Source organism: Panthera leo, chromosome C1 (assembly GCF_018350215.1).
Source record: "Panthera leo isolate Ple1 chromosome C1, P.leo_Ple1_pat1.1, whole genome shotgun sequence".
NCBI lineage: Eukaryota > Metazoa > Chordata > Mammalia > Carnivora > Felidae > Panthera > Panthera leo.
In genome coordinates this window covers 11,966,311-11,985,448 of record NC_056686.1, presented here as the reverse complement: position 1 = coordinate 11,985,448, position 19,138 = coordinate 11,966,311, and the positions used below count along the sequence as shown (strand labels likewise).

Here is a 19,138-nt window from a genome sequence, read left to right as displayed (position 1 = left end):
CACCTCCATTTATTGCCTCACTGCAACTACTTATCATGGGGCGTGCTGGACCCACATCAGAAAAGCAATTCTGCAGGGCAGGAAGCACAGGCCTCCTGGTCACCTTCCTCTACAGGGACGCCTGACCTACGGAGTGCTTACCATGTGTCCACATCTGTTCTAAGCGTTTCGATTGTACGAACTCATTTAGTCTCACATAACTGTCTATAGGGCAGGTACTGACATTATCCTTATTCAATAGATAATGGAGCCTAGAGAGGAGAAGTGACTTGCTCAAAGCCACACAGCCCACAAGCAGCAGACCGGGATTTAATCTCAGATGAGCGGAATACAAAGGTATGTTCTAAGCCCCCATTTCCCCACAGGAGCAGGTGGGGGGTAAGGCCCATCTACCCCATGCCGCTAGAGTGAGGGGGCTGCATGCACAACACCCAGCAAGAGCCTGGCACATAAATGTGACTTCCTTTCAGACACTCCTGTGGCTTCCCAGGACTTCAACCCAACAGGAAGGCGCCCGGAGAGGTAAAGCGGGGGCCCTGGTGGGAGATGAAGAGAGTTTGGTAGTCACGCTGTGATATCTCTGGACGAGGTAGAGCCTAGGAGCCAAATGGGGCTCTTGCCTGTTCTGTAAGTCTTCTGGGAAAGCCTGAGCCAAGGACGGTTTTTACATGTTTGTAAACAGTTGGACATGGTTCATTTTGAAATGGTGGAAAGAAAATCCAAGAACAGGGGCGCCTGAGTGGCTCAGTCGGTTAAGCGTCCGACTTCGGCTCAGGTCATGATCTCACGGTTCGTGAGTTCGAGCCCCGCGTCAGGCTCTGGGCTGACGGCTCAGGGCCTGGAGCCCCCCTCGGGTTCTGTGTCTCCCTCTGTCTGCCCCTCCGCTGTTTGCACTCTGTCTCTCGCGTCGTCTCAAAGATAAATAAACATTAAAAAAAAAAATTTTTTTTTTTAATCCAGGAATATTCCGTCTTAACACGCGAAGAATGATATAAAATCGAATTTCGGTGCCCATCAACAAAGTGTTCATGGAACACGCGCCCACACGCGTACGTACTGTGTCGGGCTGCTTTCTCGCTCTGCTGGCAGAGCTGAGTAATCGCGACAGAGACCGTATGGCCCGTAGAGCTGGAAATAGTTACTGCGGGCTCTTTACAAGTGTTCGCCAGCTCCCGATCCCTCTCACAGGGTCTACACCTTCTGTTGTTCGTGGATTCCTCTGAGATTTGCACAAGGGGCAGCACGCGGCAAGGGCCCGGGGCGGGTACCTGCCGCCGGAGCTCCTGCAGCTCCCGGCGGGCTTCCAGCCGCGAGCGCTCCACCTCCTGCAGTCCGGCCCGCAGCTCCTCGGCCTCCCTGCCCGCGGCCACCCGGGCCTCCGCGAGGAGCACCAGCTTCTGCTCCCTGTCCTCGTTGGCAAGCTTCAAGCTGGAGTGGGGGGGGGAGGGGGGCAGAGGGCAGAGGGCAGAGGTCAGCGGCAGCCACGGGTCCCGGGAAGAGTGCAGGGTGGGGATCTACACAGAAGCCTGTTCTCCTCGGGGGCCTGGGTGGCTCAGTGGGTGAAGTGTCTGACTCCCGTTTCGGCTCAGGTCACGATCTCATGGTTCGCGAGTTCAAGCCCCGCGTCGGGCTCTGCGCTGACAGTGAGGCGCCTGCTTGGATTCTCTCTCCCCCCCTCTCTCTGCCCCTCCTCTGCTTGCTCTGTCTCTCAAAATAAATAAATAAACTTAAAAAAAAAAAAGTCTGTTTCCCTAATCCCTGGAGTTGGTCGGACTGGCTCTTGGCCTAGAGGTGCCCCAAGTGTTACTTGCCCCTCCTGAGCTAAGCCCTGTAGGGCCGGGGGCCAGGCCCGAGGCTGCCAGAGGCCAACAGGTGACTCCAGGGTTGGGGCTAGTCTCCAGGGTGACACCAGCAGGTGGGGTCAGCTGCTACCTTTCCCCTTCTTTCAGATGGGAAAATTGCCTAAAACCACCCACGTGGCCAGCTGTGGTTCAAGGGCACAGACTCCCCATCTGTGTGATTTCCCCAGAACCCTGGGGGTGAAGTCAGCTTCCAGGGACGTGATCCAGGGTGAAGGATGGGCCCGGTGAAGGACCGAGCTGGCCCCTGCCCCCACGTTGCCCCACCTGATCCGTTCGCTCTCAGCCTTCTTCACGGCCGCCCGCAGCTCCTCGTTGGAACGCCGCAGGGCCTCGCGCTCCTTGACGCCCTCACCCAGGCTGCGCCGCAGCTCGCTGGCCTCCTGGCGCTGGGCCTCACGGCCATCCTGACTGTCGCGCACCTTGCGCTGGGCCTCGAGCAGCTCCCGCCGCAACCCGTCACGGGCGTCCTCCAGCAGGCGCAGCTGCGTCCGAAGCTCTTCTGCCTGCGAGGGTGGCAGGTTGTCACGGGACAGGGTACGGGCCCTGCCGGAGCCGGCACTTGGCAGAAGCCAGCCCGCACCTGTATCCCCGGCCACAGGCACCTGCCCCGCGGCTCTGCAGCGACTCAGACCACAGGTGTGAGTTCTGATTCGGGGGCAGAGCGTGCTGGAGTTAGTGGTGTCTGGGCCTGAAATAATCATCCACCAGGATCTTTCTACGGAGGGACACCAAGAGGGCAGGGACCCCACCAGTGCCGAGTCCCAGACAGATACAACGAGCGCTTAATAAAGGCTTACCGCCTCCTTTCTACATTGGCTGTTCGCTCGTTCTCAAATGCAGGGACAAACCTTACACGCTCTTCTGGGCCCCTAGGGGGCCAGGCCCCCCGCGGCATCTAGGGTGTGCTGCCCGTAACGGCTCACCTCGCGCATGGAGGACTCCCGCTGCCTGTCCAGGTTTCGGGCCTGTTCTTGCAGCCTCTTGGCCTCCTGGGCGTGGGCTGCGGCAGCCTCCTCAAGCTGGGCCCGTAGGTCCCGCAGCTCGGACGTCAGCGCGTTCACAGTGCTCTAGGACAGACAGGACTCCTCAGACTTGGTGCCCCCGTCCCCCTCCCCCGGCTGTTTCCAGGAGGGTCGGCTCCAAACGCGGCCCTTCCCGCGGGCCTGCCACACCGTCTGCTGATCCCTTGATGCCCAGTGAGTGCTGTGCCCACAGCCGCTCTCTCCCTCAGACTAGGATTCACCGGGCAGAGTTGTGCCACCTCCCTCTCATGGGGGACCCCACGGAGGGGCTGAAGCTCCCCCCACAGCCTGGGAGAGGGGGCCCCTCCAAGCAGGGTCGTGCCTCCTGGCTCGGATGGAGGCCCACCTGCCTGGCCTGCCCTACCCGGTCCTGCTCCTGCCGGCTCTGGGCGTCTCTCTTGTGCCGCTCCAAATCCAGGGAGACGGCGGCCAGGCTGTGCTGTGTACCCATCAGCTTCTCTGACAACGCCGTCTTCTCGGACTCCTTCAGGGACAGGGCCTGGGCAGAGGCGGGGAGCAAAGGGCTTGGGGGCTCGGCTGGTCATGGGGGCACGCTTGGGCCCTTCCCCGACCCTGCCCTGGGAAATGTGCCCCCTGGGGGCTCGGTGCCTTGTCTGGGTCACCACAGGTGGACCCGGGGCAGCGGTGCGGACTCACCCCCTCCGTAGCCCCCGAAAAGGGCACGACCGCCATAACAGCAAGTCTGGACGTGGACACAACTTAGAAATCCTGCCAACTTCCCTCGGTAATCCTGGCCCTTCGTTATTCCCCTTTTACAGATGAGGAAACGGACTCAAAGAGGCAGAGTGGCTTGCTCAGAGTGACACAGCCAGTAAGGACAGGCCTGTCTCCTTTACGGTATGGGAAAGTCAGGAGTTAGCGCTTTTGAGGAGGGTTCAGCTGCTACACGTGGGCAACGCAGGGACCGCTCAGAAGGCAGCCCCGGGGACACCACGGCCAGCCTGGAGTGGCAGAAGGGAGGGCAGACTGTGGGTCAGCTTTCTGGGACCCAGTGCTCACAGTGCCACGAATGTGACAGCCGCTCCGGAAGTTTCCAGGCACGGCTCACTGAACGTGGTCTCAGCAATGCTTCACACACACCCCTGGAGTCCCCCCCATCCTGCAGGTGAGAAAACTGAGACCTAGAGAGGGACTCCTAGCTCCCAGCTGCTGAGCAGCTGAACAGGGACCAGCCCCGGGAGAACAGGGGCCCCTGGGGCAGCAGCGGAGGCCACCCCGGGGCTCACGAACCTGCTGCTTCTCGCTCTCGGCCAGGAGGAGGCCCTCGTCACGCTCCTGCTGCAGGGCGGCGATCTCCTCGCTCAGCTCTTCCTTCTCTGCCTCCAGCCGTGCCAACAGCTCCTCTCGCTCCCGGTGCATCTGACCCTGCAGCTGGGCCCGCTCGGCCTCCAGCTCCCGCCACGCTGCCTCCTGCGGGCCAGGCCCCGGGCACGTGTGAGCCGCAAGGCTGGACTCAGGCGGCCCCTCACCGACCTCAGGCCAGTGAGAGCCACTCGTAGCCCAGAACCTGAGCGGCAGGGCAGGCCACCAGGCAACTACAAGGTGGGGTGAATGATAAGGGCTGTGACGGGGTTGCGCCGGGGCTGTGTGCGCCCCAGGGAGCGGCAGGAACCTGGCCCGGGGGCCAGAGAACACTTCCCAAAGGACAGATGAGCCGCAGTCCGTCAGGTCAAGAGAGAAATAGAATCCCAAACCCAGAGTCCAGCCCCGGGCCCGGAGGAAAGAGAAAACCCGACACACTGTATCTAAGGTCACTGGAGGGGCGCCTGGGTGGCTCAGTCGGTTAAGCGTCCAACTTTAGCTCATGATCTCGCGGTCTGTGGGTTCAAGCCCCGCGTCGGGCTCTGTGCTGACTGCTCAGAGCCTGGAGCCTGTTTCGAATTCTGTGTCTCCCTCTCTCTCTGACCCTCCCCCCTTCATGCTGTGTCTCTCTCTGTCTCAAAAATAAATAAACGTTAAAAAATTTTAAAAAATAAATAAAAATTAAAAAAAATAAGGTCACTGGAGCTTGCTTGAACTACGAGGGGGACATGCATCAGAGCCATGGGCAGCAGCCAGGCCAGACCAGGCCCTGTGGGCTGTAGAGAGGGGTGGGCTGATTCTGAGAAGAGTCGGGGCAAGCTAGGGATGAGCTGGATCGAGGGGCGGTTTGGAAGCTGTGGAAGAGGGATGGGGATCGGGGCTGAGGTAGTGAGGGGCGGGGTGGGCTGTGGGGAGCAAAGGGGGTCTGGGGATGGCAGAGCAGCCCGACAGAAGAGAACAGATGCGGTGATGTTAAGAGGCCAAGCCAGAAGGCACAGGAGGAGTCAGAGAGGACACAGGAGTCTGGCGCCCTGGGGACTGGGTGGATGGGTGAGTAGGTAGAACCCACAGGCAAAGAAAGAACGGCCCCCTGGTGGTCCCAGGCGGGTACTTGGCCCCAGCAGTAGGCCCTAGCAACCTTGCGAGAAGTAGGCCCAGGTGCCCCTTCTTCAAATCTTTGCTGCCCCCTGCTGGAGAAGGGAAATACTATCCACCCAAATCTAAGACGACTGACTCTAGGCGCCATGGGGTGGCCCCTGGAGTCATAAAGCAACAGCCTGAACTGCTGAGAGACGCAGCCCTGTCCAACACGGGGCTCTGGACAGTATCTTAGGGCCATGGTAATAACAATCAGCGTTTATGGAGCACTTATGAAGTGCCAGTCATTATTCCAAACCCTTTTTATGGATTATCTCACCTCACCTTCACAATACTCTATACTATCATTATCCCCATCGTTACAGGCACTGAGGCCGTAGGCAACCTAACCAATATATGACCAAGATCAGGTCCAAACCCAGGCAAAGAAACTCTAGAACCAGTGCTCTTAGATAGCTCTGTTTGGTCTTCTGGTGACCTGGCTCTTTGCCTAAGTGCTCAGGTCCCAGAGTGGTCTTTCGTATGCAAACAGCACTTCTTAGCAAATGAAAGTGTTTTCCAGGGGTGCTTAGGTGGCTCAGTCTGTTAAGCTAAGCTTTAAGCGTCTGACATCAGCTCAGGTCATGATCTCAAGGTTGGTTTGTGAGTGAGTTCGAGCTCCGCATCAGATTCTGCACTGATGGTGCAGAGCCTGCTTGAGATCTTCTCTCTTCTCTCTCTCTGCCCCTCCCCCACTTGCACACGCGCTCTCACTCTCTCTCTCAAAATAAATAAATAAACTTAAAAAAAAAAGTGCTTTCCTACTATACATTAGATCAGCGTTTCCCAAATGTGGCTGTGGACCCCCTGCATCAGGATCACCAGGGCTGAACCAGATTTGGGGCCTGGGAATCTGCATGTTTGATAAGGCATCCCCAGTGGATCCTCACAGGTGCCCTCAGGGCCCCTGGGACAGGGATGAGGTTCCGTTTCACAGATTTGGAGACTGATGCAGAGTGAGAAGGGTGAGTTGCCTGAGGTCACGGAGGAGACACCGGTTCAGAGCCCCGCCTGCCCCAACCAGCTGCCCGAACCTTCTCTCGCTGGAGTCGTTGCAAGTCCTCCTCATGGGCGGCCCGCTGCTCCCGCAGAGAGGCCTGGGCTTCCCGCTCAGCCTGCACCAGCTTCTGGGCCATCAGCTCCTTGTCCAGAGCCACCTTCTCCTCTGTAGTTGTCATCTGTTGCCGTAGGCCCACCAGCTCCCCTGCACAGGAAGGGACAGCCTTGGGTCAGAACCTCCCCATGGGCCAGCAGACTCAAACCTGATGAGCCACGTGGGCAAGTTCCCAGATGATCGAGGGTCCCCCTGGGATCTAGGCTGAGTTCCCTTGGAGAAGCTCCCTGCTCTCTCTGGGCCTCAGTTTCCCCATCTGCCACATGAGTCTATTGGCCCTGTCTCCCTCCCTGTCGACTGCGAATGGCATCAAAGAAATGAAACGACATGAGGAAGACCTCCCTCCCCCAAATGGGGAGGTTAGCAAAATGGGGTTAGCAATAATGGGGTTGACTGAATTATTGACTGAATGCTTACAAGGGGTCAAACTCCTGGCTGAGCACATGAGAGATATATTCTCACCACACCTTCGTAACACACCTACGTGGCTTGTCTCATGCCCAATCTACAGATGAGGAAATGGAGGCTCAGGGAAGTCAGGTAATTTTCCAAAGCTGCACGGCTTTCCATAAGGCGTCTCCTTTAATGACTGATTGTAATAAACATACTTGCTGGGCTGTCAGCACTAATGGAGGTGACCATGGGGAAGTCATACCCCACTGGGAACAATCTAAAAACCATCTCCTGGGTTGGAAGCCCACCAGAGACTCTGTCAGCATGCCCCTTCCTGGTTCTGTCTGGCTCAGGTAGATGTGGACAGCAAAATTAATTTTTACGGCCCAAGTAGATGCCTGGTAAATGCTCGTTGAGTAAGAGGAACCCCTGAGTTGAGACACTGGGTGGGGAACGCGGAGGGAAGAGGGGCTGCGGGTGGGGGGCCGAGAGAGTCCGTGGCTCTGCAGAGAACTCAGACCTAAGTGCCCTGACGAGGACAAACAGCCACCGCTGGCTGAACCAGGCCCTGGGCCAAGGCCTTCACACGTTTTTCTCGCCTCATCCTGGCAACAGCTGTAGAGGAGGAGCATTATCACCTCTAACTGCCATTGAGGAACCTTCGGCCCAGAGAGGGAAGAGGCTTGCTCGAGAGAGCTCAGATCTAAGTAGCAAAAGCAGAATCGGAACTCAGGTCAGCCAGACTCCAGGGCCAGTGCTCCCAACCTCCAGAGCCCCCAGAACCCGATGGGTTATAGACCGGGCTGGAGCCTGGAGTTCCCTACCCCCGATTCAGGCCCCCCATACCAGTCAGGGTCTCCTTGGCCAGCAGCAGGGCCTGCCCGTCGGCTTCCAGCTGCTCCCGGCGGGCCTCGAGCTGCGCCAACTGCCGCTGCACCTCGAACAGGCTACTCTCCAGGGCTTCCTTCTCCAGGCTGCGGCACATACAATCCCTGAGGCCTTGGGACTCAGCCTCCTGGGCCCCAGGAAACTGTGGCTCCCAGGGCGTGGCTGGCCGTGGGCCAGGTGCCAGCCTACCTGCTCAGCCAGGCCCACGCTCCCTGGGGGGAGGCTGGGCCCTAGATAGAACGTGTTGGCAAGCCTGGCTCCTAAGTAACTGCCCCCGTGGGCCAATGCCAGGGCGGGCCCAGGCAGACCCCCCTCCCCCCGTCCCCCCGGGACGGGGCCTAAGGCCTAAGGCCTTACCGCAAGCGTGTGGCCTCCTCCGACAGGGTCCGGCTTTCTCGCTCAGCTGCGGCCAGCTGCACCGCCAGGCCGGCCCGCTCTTTGGCCAGAGCCTCCTTCTCCCGGGCTGCCCGCTCCAGCGCCTCTACCTGCCGCTGCGTCTCCCTCCGTGCCTGTTCCAGCTCCTGCTCGCGCCCGCTCAGCTGCCGGGAGAGCTGGCCCCGACCCAGGCACCATGAGTACCACTCCCCAAACTCCCCGGCTTCTCGTCAGGCAGCACCCTGACCCTGAGCCCGACCCGGGCCTGGCCTGGCAGGCGGGAGACCTGGATTCAACCTCAGGCTGTGTGTGCTGTGTGTACTTGGACAAATCACAGCGTTCCCCGGACATACGATGTACACGCATACAAAATAAGCGTCAGGGGGCGCCTGGGTGGCTCAGTGCGTCGTTAAGCGTCCGACTCTTAATTTTGGCTCAGGTCGTGATCTCACGGTTTGTGAGATCAAGCCCCGCCCTGGGCTCTGAGCTCACAGCACAGAGCCTGCTTGGGATTCTGTCTCTCCCTCTCTCCCCGCCCCTCCCCACTCATTTTCTCTCGTTCTCTCTCTCTCTCTGTCTCTCAAAACAAATAAATACAGGGGCGCCTGGGGGGCTCAGTCGGTTAAGCGTCCTGACTTCAGCTCAGGTCATGAGCTCATGTTCATAGGATTGAGCCCCACGTCAGGTTCCGCACTGAGCATGAGGCCTGCCTGAGATTCGCCCTCTCTCCCTCTGCCCTTCTCCCCCATTCTCCTTCTCAAATAAAATAATAAGTGTCCTCACTCAGTTTGGGGAGTGCCAGAATGCTTTCTGTGCCCGAAAATTTCCAGAGGAGCTGAATACACAAAACAGAGCGGAGACCTGGAGCCCTGTGTCCTGTGCCCCGTAGCCCATCGCCTAGAGGTCCCTCCCAGGAACCTGGGCTCTCCAGGACAGGCACTATATCAAGGCCCCTGGATCCCTGAAATCCTAAGGTGCCTTCCCGCTGGGTCCCCAAAAGTCTAAGATGCCAATTCAAAACTTCTCTACCTGGTATCGTATCATGAATTTTTACTGGGTGGTGATCCGTCTACCAAGTGCCTCCTCGACTGTGCTGTTCAGAACAACCCTTTGTGATGAGAACTATTAGCCCCACGTGACAGAAGGGTCAACTGAGGCATCGGGCGGTTGTGGAGCTTGCCCACGGCTCCCAGCTAGCAAAGGGAGGGCTGGACTTAAACCCAGAATCTCGCTCCTAGGCCCGGGAGCTATCCCCTGGATGGGGATCCCCTGGATCCCAGGATGCAGGAGGCTGGGAGGCTGAAACCCCTTCCCCCTCCTTGCTCCCATCCCCACCCCCCCTACACCCACCTGGGCCAGCTGCTCCTGCAGCCGGCAGCGCTCCTGGCGCAACGTGGGGAGCTGGTGCTCCAGGGCCTCCCGGGCCTGCTCGGCCACCCGCAGGGAGCCCTCCAGGCCCTGCTGTTCCACCTCCTGCTCCAACCGTAGGTGCTCCAGCCGTTCCTGCGCCTCCCGTGCCAAGCAGGCCTCCTGCTCCACCTGCCGTTGCCGGCCCAGTAGGGCCGCCTTTTCCTCTTCCAGCTGCGTGCAAGCGAACCAGCCGGAGGGTCAGCTCAGCCCCTCCACCAGCGGAAGGACCGCGGACGCCCCCTCCTCTCCACCCACCCACCCACCCATCACAGCCAGCCCAGGGGAGGCTCCCCGGGAGAAAGGGTGTGGGGACACTGAGGAGGAGGCAGCAGGGAGGAGGGTCCACGGAGCTTCTTTTCTCTCAGACCAGGAGAGAGAAGACACAGACAGAGTCAGAACAGACACAGAAAGAGAGGCAGTGACCAGGACAGGCACAGATGGACCAGGCACAGGACAGGACCAGGACCTGTCCCGACAGGTACAGGGCCAGAGGTGTACAGGGAGATATGCAGCGAGGGTGAGGGGCGGGGGCCGAGGCTGGGCCTGGGGCACCTCAGTGAGTCGGGCTTCTGAGTGGGGCACACGGTGGGCGGTCTGCGGGCACACGGCATACCTGGGCGACGAGGCGGTTCAGACCCAGCTTGTCCTGGGCGAGGCTCTCGTTGAGGGCGCTCAGCTTGGACAAGGAGTCCCGCAGAGAGGCCTCCTCGACCCTCAGCTTGGTCATTGAGAGTTCGAGCTCCACACGGCCGGCCTCAGCCTGCGGGGTGGGGGCCAGGGTGGCCAGAGACAGCCGGATGGGAGAGATGGAGAGAGGGGAGAGGTGGGGAGAGGCAGGAAACGACGTGCAGAGGCACGGAGATGGGAGAGGGTGGAGGCATGGAGGCGGGAGGGTGGGGAGAAACACCCTCAGAGACGGGGTGGGGGGCGAGGGAAAACACACCATGAGACAGAAAACAATAGCTACAGGCCGGCTGCCTATGAAGTTGCTCAAAAGAAGCCACACACGGGAGAGCTGTGCGGGAGCCAAGGGAACCCCAGCTCTTGTAGGGCAGGCCGGGGGTCAGAGGGTCCCACAGAGCAGGGTCTAAGGGGACACTGCTCAAGACCCAGAGTACAGGGGTGGGGCAGGCACCCGCCAAGGACTGTGTCCCCAGCTCTCACAGACCCCAGGACCCGTGTCCAGAGGTGGGATGGGATGGCCTGAACAGCACTGCCCCAGACACATCTGGAAAAGCAAGGACATGACCACTAATAGAGGTCCGTTCACTTATGACTGGGGTCCGAGGACAGCCTGTGGTCTGGGGGGCCGGGATCAGCCTGTGCACAGGGTCAGAGGCCAGCCGGAAACAGGGGGCAGTGTGTGGCCAGAGGGAGAAGGCCTGGGGCCTCGGGGACCCACCTTGGTCAGCGCCTCAGCCACCTCGGCCTTCTCGGCCTGTAGCATGTCCCTCTGCAGCGTGGCACAGCTCAGCGCCTCCCTCACTTCCACCAGCTCCTTCGCCAGCCCTGAGCGCTTCATTTCCAGCTGCTCTAGCTGTCTGTGGCTGTGGGACGCAGGGTGGGCGGGTGCCCCACGTCACCTCCCTGCTCAGAGTCTCCCGCAGCCAGACGGCGCTGGCGCAGGCCAGGGACCAGGCCTGAGACGGGAGCCCTGGAGGCCAGAGCCTCACTCACAAGGACAGCCAAGCCCACCACTCTTGGCTCTGGGACTCTGGGACTCTGGGCCTCAGTTTTCACATCTGCAAAATGGGGTAACAGCTGCCTCATGAAGTTGTTATAAGGATATGTGATCTACTGAACATGAAATGCTTAAAACAGTGCCTGACATATCTCCCCAACAGTCTGCAGAAGCAAGAACAATATTCTCTACCACAAGGTACTAAACAGCACTGTTACTTATGCCTCAGAGGAGGAGGCAGTGCAGTGGCCAAGAGGTTAACTCTGAAGGCAGAACGCTTGGGTTCAAAGCCCGGCTCTTTACTAACTAGCCGTGTGATGACCTAGGTCAGATTACATGGCCCTTCTATGCCTCAGTTTCACCATCCACAAAATGGGGATGAGAGCTCCTACAGCAGAGTTGCCATGAGGGCTGAACACGAGAACCTCAGTGTAGGGGTGCCGGGGAGGCTCAGTCGGGTGAGCGGCCGACTTTGATTCAGGTCGTGATCTCACGGTTTGTGAGTTCGAGCCCTGCGTCGGGTCCTGCGCTAACAGCACAGAGCCTACTTGGGATCCTCTCTCTCTGTCCCTCCCCTGCTCTCTTTCTCTGAAAAATAAATACACGTTAAAAAAAAGGGGGGGGAGAGAGAGAACCTTAGTGCTTAAAATGGTGTCTAATACTTGGTAATATTAGATTACTCTTTCAATTTAAACAATGATATTAATTTTTTTATGTTTATTTATTATTGAGAGAGAGAGAGAGAGAGAGTGTGAGCAGGGCAGGGGCAGACAGAGAGGGAGACACAGAGTCCAAAGCAGGCTCCAGGCTCTGAGCTGTCAGCACAGAGCCCGACGTGGGACTCGAACTCACAAACCTCGAGATCATGACCTGAGCTGAAGTCGGACTGAGCCACTCAGGCACCCCTAAACAATGATATTAGTGTTACTACTGCTATTTTAGTTATCGTTGTTGTCACCGTCCACACTCCTGCCTCATAGCAGTCCTCTGATCTCCGGTAAGTGACTGTATCTCCCTGAGCCTCAGTTTCCCGAAACGGGGCTGGTGAGAAGACCCTTCCTCAGAGAGGTGCCACAAAGACTCCTCAAGACAGTAGGACGTCTGGGACACCGTCGGTCCTCCCCGGCCCCCAGGGAGGACCGTCGGGACTCCCAAGGTCCGTTCTGGGCAGGGGAGGCCAGAAGCCGCTCACCTGCGCTCGAGCTCCCTGCGAGTCCGCTCGCTGTCCCGCACCGTGTCCTCCCGCTCTTCCTCCAGCCGGTCCCGCTGGCGCCGCAGGTCCTCCTGGGCCGCCTGCAGCTTCTCTCGCTCCTGCCGTAGCTCCTCGGCCTGCTGCTGGGCCGCCTGCAGGCTGCGGGCCAGGCTGTCCTTCTCCCTGGAGGAGGAGGGAGAGCCGAAGGCGCTGCTGGGGCGGCTCTCCCCGGCCAAGAGGGCCGTGCTGCTGTCCTCCCGTGAGCCCCGTCCTCTGACCTCTAAGGCACCTGCCTCCAGGAAGCCTTCCCCGACCCCGCCCTCAGCACGACTCACTTCATCCGCATCTCCCTGGAGCGGACTCTTCCCGTCAGAGGACACCCAGCTTTCCTTCTCCCCCCCAGCCCACCCAAGGGAACGGATGGAGGCACTGGCATGGCCCCCAACAACCCCACCAGGCCACGCTAGGCTCTCGGGACACACGGGCCAGTCTGTATGACCAGGAAATGCCCCTCAATTCTGGAAGGCCCAGGAGAGCTGGGTATGCCCAGCTGCACACGGTGGCCGGCGAGGGAGGGAGGGGACTGCAACTGGGAACTCTGGAGGTTCACAGAGTGTTGCCTCTTGCCCCAGTGCCAGTGGTCACAGCAACGGAGCAGGGGATGTCACCCCTCCTTCCGAGCCAAGCCGGGGTTCTTAGCTTGGGCATCAGCTTAGGGCTGATCGCTGGCATAGCCTTCACTGCCCGCCTCTTCACTTGAAGGGGCAACCGGTAAGTGTACCAGACACAAAGGCCGCAGTGGGTGGGAAAAACCATGTAACATGATATATGAAATAAAAATAGCAGAATGCAAGATGAGGAGTTCACCGTGAACACAGCCACGTATCAGGCCCTCCTTCCAAGGCATGGGGAGCCCGGGTTTTGCTCTCAGATGGACCTGAGTTCCAATTCCTACCCCCAGCCACACTGCTGCATCAGCTGGGACAAGTCTTTCAACCTCGGGATAGCCCCAGCTCCAACCTGCGGGAGTTTGATGGGAAGACTAATTTAAATAATCTGCCCAAAGCGCTTGGCAATGAGCCTGGCACATGGCAGGTGTACTAGAAGCCTTATCTACGTCACTGCCAGGAAACACAACGGGGAGCAGAGTCCGTGCTCCCTAACAGAGGTTAGGACAGGCAGGTGAGGCTGTGAGAAGGTCCTGCCTTCTTATTTCCCCTTCTTGTTTCTTTTTCTTTTTTTTTTTAATTTTTAATGTTTGTTTGTGTTTGGGAGAAAGAGAGAATGAGAGACAGCACGAGCTGGGGAGGGCAGAGAGAGAGAGGGAGACACAGAATCCCAAGCAGGCCCCAGGCTCTGAGCTGTCAGCACAGAGACCAACGTAGGGCTCGAACTCATTCACCATGAGATCATGACCTGAGCCAAAGTCGGATGCTTAACCAACTGAGCCATCCAGGCACCCCTCCCCTTCCTTTTTCAAACTTTTAATTCTGCAGTTACACTGAGGAGAAACAGCAAACAACAACAACAACAACAAAAATAACCAGATAGCTAAGAGTGGGTAATTTCTTGTCTCAAAGATCTCCAATGACAGAGTCTAAATGGCACTGTCATTAGAACTCTCTGGGATGATAGAAACGTTCTGTAGCCATTTGTGGCTACTGAGCTTTTAAAATGTGTCAAGGACAACTGAGGGACTGAACTTTTACTTTTTAAAATGTTTACCTAATTTAATTTTTTTTAATATTTATTTATTTTTGAGAGAGAGAAAGAGATAAGAGAGGGAGTAGGGGAGGGGCAGAAAGAGAGGGAGACAGAGAATCTCAAGCAGGTTCTGTGCTGTCAGCGCAGAACCTGACACAGGGCTCGAACTCACAACCTGTGAGATTATGACCTGAGCCGAAATCAGGGTCAGACATTTAATGGACTGAGCCACCCAGATGCCCTCAATTAATTTGAATTTTAACAGACATAGGGCCAGTTATGACCATGTAAGTGCAATCCACATGCTTACAGGCTCGGGCTGGCATTAGATCCAGGCCCCCACCTCTGACCTCTCAGGCACCTGTTCAGAAGGTCAATGGTGCCCCGCAGACGCTGGGCCTCACGCTGCGCATCCTCATGAGCCTGGGTGGCCCCGTTGGTCTTGTCCCGAAGACGCCGCAGCTGTTCCTCTAGGCTGCGGCGCTCACCCTCGCTGTCACTAAGCTGCTTCCGCAGGGTGCCCAGGAGGTCCTGGCTGGCCTCATAGCGCCCACGCATGTCCTGTGGCATGGGAACCATTGAGTCTGGGGGAGCCCTAGGAAGCTCCGGAGCGCCCCCTACTCTCTGCTCATTCCAAGAACACACCCAGCCTACTCTGTGGCCTAAGCCTGAGGCAGGAGAGTGGGGCTAAGCCCTCCAGACTAGGTTTCCGCTCCCGTTCACTGTGCCCCCACCCCCCTTCCGAGTGCTCTGCCGGGGCTCTGACCGCCATTTCCTCAGACACACTGACCTAAGTAAGCTCCAGGCAAACCACCAAGCACATTCCGACCTCTTCCCGATTCTGACTATCCCAGGGCTCCCAGGCTCCTCCCCTTTGCATTCTGGTTCTGACTCTCCCCCAGACTCCTCCTTGCCCCTAGCTCCCCCGGTTCCTCTCATCCTAGACTAGTTCCTCCCCCCCAGGCCTTTTCCCAGGGTCCTGGCTCTGCCTGTCCCGGAACCTCTTCTCTAATTTCGGTACCAGGACTCTAGCTCTGCCCCAGGCTCCGCCCCCAGCTGCCCAAGCACCTCCCACTCTGGACTCAGATCTGCCCCAGAGTTCTCACCCACCTCCATGGGACCTGACTCAGTAGCTCTAACTCTGGGTTTTGGCTCCACCCAAAATGCTCAGGCCCAGCCCAGGCTCCTCCCTCCCCCCCGCCCCCTCCTTAGCTCCACCCCCACAACACTGGCTCCGCCCCAGATGCCCCAAGTCCTGCCCCCGGGACTCTGGCTCCGCCCCAGGGCGCTGGTGCCCCGCCTACCTGGACCTGCAGCTGGCGCTTGTGCAGGGCCGAGTGGATCAGGGCGAGCGTGGAGGAGTCGGAGCAGGCCGGGGATGGGCCTCGGCGCGGGGATCGGCCGCGGCCGGGCGAGGAGCGTCGCGGCGGGGAGGGGGTCCGGGGGCCCGAGAGCCCCCGCAGGCTGCCGTCCGAAGCGTCCCCCGTGCGCTCAGAGCCACTTAGCTGGACACCGCTCTCCATGTCCGACAGGACGGCCTGAGGTGGGAGGGCCAGGCCAGTGAGGAGGGGGCCGCGGGTTAGTTGGACCAAGAAGCCCAGGCGACGCAGTGGGGTGGCGGGCGCCCCGTGTCCGGCTTCCGCGCTCCGCCGCACATTCTAAGCTCCCTTCCTACAGGTCCTCCCGATTCCACCCGCCCTGGCTCACAGGCCTCGGCCCGCCGGCTATTCTCCCGTGTATTGCCGAGACGACATTGGGCGATTCTCCCAGATGGGCCTGGAATTTGCAGCGCCTCCCCATCTCGGACTGGGGCTCCCCTCGGGGTAGAGGCCAGGCTCAGCTGGCAGGGGTGTCCAACAGCAGCATGGGTCCCCAGGGCCCCCAGCCGCTTGCGATTCAGCGCAAGGCCACCAGAGGACGTGGTGGCCCCAGACTGCCCGGCCCCTCCCTGCCCAGGGCTCCTTCCCACCTCCCACCTGTGCCAGGTCTCTCAGGGTCTGCTGCAGCCCCTCTCCGTCCTCTGTCTCCAGGGCCGCCTGCTCCTGGAGCCGCAGGGATTCCTGGAATGGTGTGGGGGAGACAAGGGATGGTCAGGGTCTCTGCCCTAGTCTGAATCTCCACCTTATTCTCCCTCCCTGGCTCCCCACCCATCAGGTGGCCTCTAAGGCCCTGCTCAGAGGCCAGACGCTTGGTAGACCCCATGGCACCCCCCGTGCCCTCAATGCACAGACCAGGCCCGGAGAAGTGCAGTGTCACTATATAGGTCACACAGCCTATTGGAGGAGAGCCGGACATAGGACCCAGGCCAGGCCCCACACAGAAGGATGACCAACCCAGGCAGTACCCTTGAAGGGTGTCCCTCTGGTGGGGAGGCAGCTCAGTTCCTAGAGAAGGAGCCCTGTGCTAGCAGGGCACAAGCATCTTTTCAAGCCCCAGCTTATTGGCTCTGAGACTCTAGACAGTATCTCTCCTTGGGCCTCAGTTTCCTCATCTGTGTAATGGGGATCATGCCACAGGGCTGCTGAAAGAATGAAATGGGATAAAGGAGGTGAATGTACTTACCACTAAGCCTGGCACACACTAGGTGCTCAATTAATGGGGGGGGGGGGGGGGAGGGTGAAACCAAATCGGAATGGAATGCTAGGGATGGCCCTAGCAAACATGGCCCTCATCTGTGGGTCTGGTCGGCCTCCCGATCCCACCCTGCCACATCTCAGGGTCAGGTGCATCTCACCAAGGCCTCAAGCTTCTCAGTAAGGGCCTTGTTGACCCGATCCTTCTCCAGATTCTGGTTCTGAAGGCGCTCCACTGTCAGGGCCAGCTCTGTCACTCTGGAAGAAGAGCAGTGACAGAGGTGAATGCGAGACCCACCCCAGCCTCTCCTCACACCCACCAGCAATGTGTCCTTCATGCTTTCCCAAACCTTCAGGGGGGACCCTCGGTTCCACCACCCTAACTGTGTGATCTTGAGCAAGTCACTTCTCTCTGGACTTCAGATTGCTCATCTATGAAAGGAGAATGAAGGCACCTGGGTGGCTCAGTCTTTAAGCGTCTGACTTTGGCTCAGGTCATGATCCCACAGTTCATGAGTTCGAGTCCCACATCAGGTGAGCTCGTGCCCTGCTTTGGGTAAGCTCGAGCCCAGCTTCAGGTAAGCATGAACCCTGCTTCGGGTGAATATGAGCCCCGCTTCTCTCTCTCCCTCTCTCTCAAAAATATAAATAAATAATAAATAAATAAACAAACAAATGGAGAATGAAGTTGCTACTCACTTTATCTCTGGGACTCATCTAGATCGCAAGAGCTAGGAGCGTAAGTTCTAGCCTCAGTGGTTAAACTGCTCATAATGTGCCCTGGACAAGAGCCCCCTGAACCTCAGTCTCCCCCTCTGCCAAATGGGGTGCCTGGGAAGACTGGCTGAGCTCACCCCGGGGAAAGGCCCAGCCCCGGTGAACAAACACTCGCTCTTCCCTGCGCCCCCAGACGCTCACTCTGCAGGGAGGCCTGCCTCACGCACCTGGCACTGAGGTTGGCCTTGTCCAGGTTGCTCTGCACCTGCAGCTGGGCGAGGTCCTTCTCCTGGAGCACCTTGTCCCGCAGCTGCTCGTCCAGCTGGGCCTGTAGCAGTGTCTGCTTCTCCAGGGCCGCCTCTGCCCGGCTCTCGGCCAGCCGCAGGCCTGCGCTCAGCCCCAGGTCCGCCTCCTGGATGGCCCTTGAGGTCCGGGCCAGCTCCCCTCCCAGCTGCAGCAGGTCCCTGGTGGAGAGAGCACAGAAGGGGGATGGGATGGCGGGGTATAAATTAAAACCATCCCAGGATAGTTTAATAGTTTAACTATAGTATAAACTAAAGCTATCCCAGGATGTTAACAGTGGGATGCCACTATTGGATGGGAAAAAAAAAAAAAAAAGTCCCATAACACACAGTGTAGATGAGGCTATGGAGAAACAGGCTGTGCCTACACTGCTGGCAGGAGGGTAAGTGGGTGTAACCACAGCGCAGGGCAATTAGGAAGCACTCTGAAAAGTATAAATGGGCAGGTTCTTTGACCCACCAACTACACTCCCAAGAATTTATCCTACAGATATGGCCCAATGCAAGGGAAGTGACCTGTGTATAAAGTGATCCACTGCAGTACTGCTCATGTCAGAAATACCAGTGACAATCTATATGTGCATCAAAAGAGGGCCGCTATTGGGTGGCTCAGTCGGTTAAGCATCTGACCAGGTCAGGTCATGATCTCGTGATTTGTGGGTTCGAGCCCCGCATCGGGCTCTGCACTGACCGTGCTTGGGATTCTCACTCACTCCCTCTCTCTCTCTCTGTCCCTCCCCGACTTGTGATCTCTCCCTCCCAAAATAAATAACTTAAAAAAATATTGTGGGGCACCTGCGTGGCTCAGTCAGTTAAGCATCTGACTTTGCCTCAGGTCATGATCTCGCAGCTCATGGGTTCGAGCCCTGTGTCGGGCTCTGTGCTGACAGCTCAGAGCCTGGAGCCTCCTTTGGATTCTGTCTCCCTCTCTTTCTGTCCCTCCCCTGCTCATGCTGTCTTTCTCTCTCTGAAAAATAAATTTTAAAAAATATACATTGATTTGTGTAAAGTAAAAACATAACTTAAAAATAGAACTACCCTACGACCCAGCAATGGCACTACTAGGCATTTATCCACGGGATACAGGTGTGCTGTTTCGAAGGGACACATGCACCCCCATGTTTATAGCAGCACTATCAACAATGGCCAAAGTATGGAAGGAGCCCAAATGTCCGTCGATGGATGAATGGATAAAGACGATGTGGGATATACTACATACAATGGAGTATTACTCGGCAATCAAAAAGAAGGAAATCTTGCCATTTGCAACTACGTGGATGGAACTGGAGGGCATTATGCTAAGTGAAATTAGTCAGAGAAAGACAAATATCATATGACTTCACTCATAGGAGGACTTTAAGGTATAAAGCAGATGAACATAAGGGAAGAGAAGAATAATATAAAAGGGAGGACATAATATATAATAATTATATAATAATTACATA

At 58.0% G+C, this 19,138-nt stretch overlaps 1 protein-coding gene across 4 annotated transcripts in view; it reads right to left on the bottom strand.

The window, feature by feature from the left end:
• CROCC (ciliary rootlet coiled-coil, rootletin) overlaps window positions 1-19,138 on the bottom strand; it is a 45,585-nt gene that overhangs the window by 15,593 nt on the left and 10,854 nt on the right. For 2 of the 4 annotated variants that reach the window (XM_042950994.1, XM_042950992.1), the window contains 17 exons: window positions 17,619-17,855; window positions 16,836-16,932; window positions 16,078-16,161; window positions 15,406-15,639; window positions 14,463-14,662; window positions 12,398-12,580; window positions 10,927-11,071; window positions 10,138-10,284; window positions 9,465-9,695; window positions 8,097-8,290; window positions 7,698-7,825; window positions 6,379-6,548; window positions 4,136-4,315; window positions 3,249-3,383; window positions 2,786-2,929; window positions 2,127-2,365; window positions 1,269-1,428 (listed from right to left, as the gene is read on the bottom strand). In XM_042950994.1, the coding sequence (XP_042806928.1) occupies window positions 1,269-1,428; window positions 2,127-2,365; window positions 2,786-2,929; window positions 3,249-3,383; window positions 4,136-4,315; window positions 6,379-6,548; window positions 7,698-7,825; window positions 8,097-8,290; window positions 9,465-9,695; window positions 10,138-10,284; window positions 10,927-11,071; window positions 12,398-12,580; window positions 14,463-14,662; window positions 15,406-15,639; window positions 16,078-16,161; window positions 16,836-16,932; window positions 17,619-17,855 (2,908 nt within the window). Of the gene's footprint in view, window positions 1-1,268; window positions 1,429-2,126; window positions 2,366-2,785; window positions 2,930-3,248; window positions 3,384-4,135; window positions 4,316-6,378; window positions 6,549-7,697; window positions 7,826-8,096; window positions 8,291-9,464; window positions 9,696-10,137; window positions 10,285-10,926; window positions 11,072-12,397; window positions 12,581-14,444; window positions 14,663-15,405; window positions 15,640-16,077; window positions 16,162-16,835; window positions 16,933-17,618; window positions 17,856-19,138 lie in introns of all 4 variants that reach the window. The other 2 variants (XM_042950991.1, XM_042950993.1) reach the window with 1 other exon arrangement.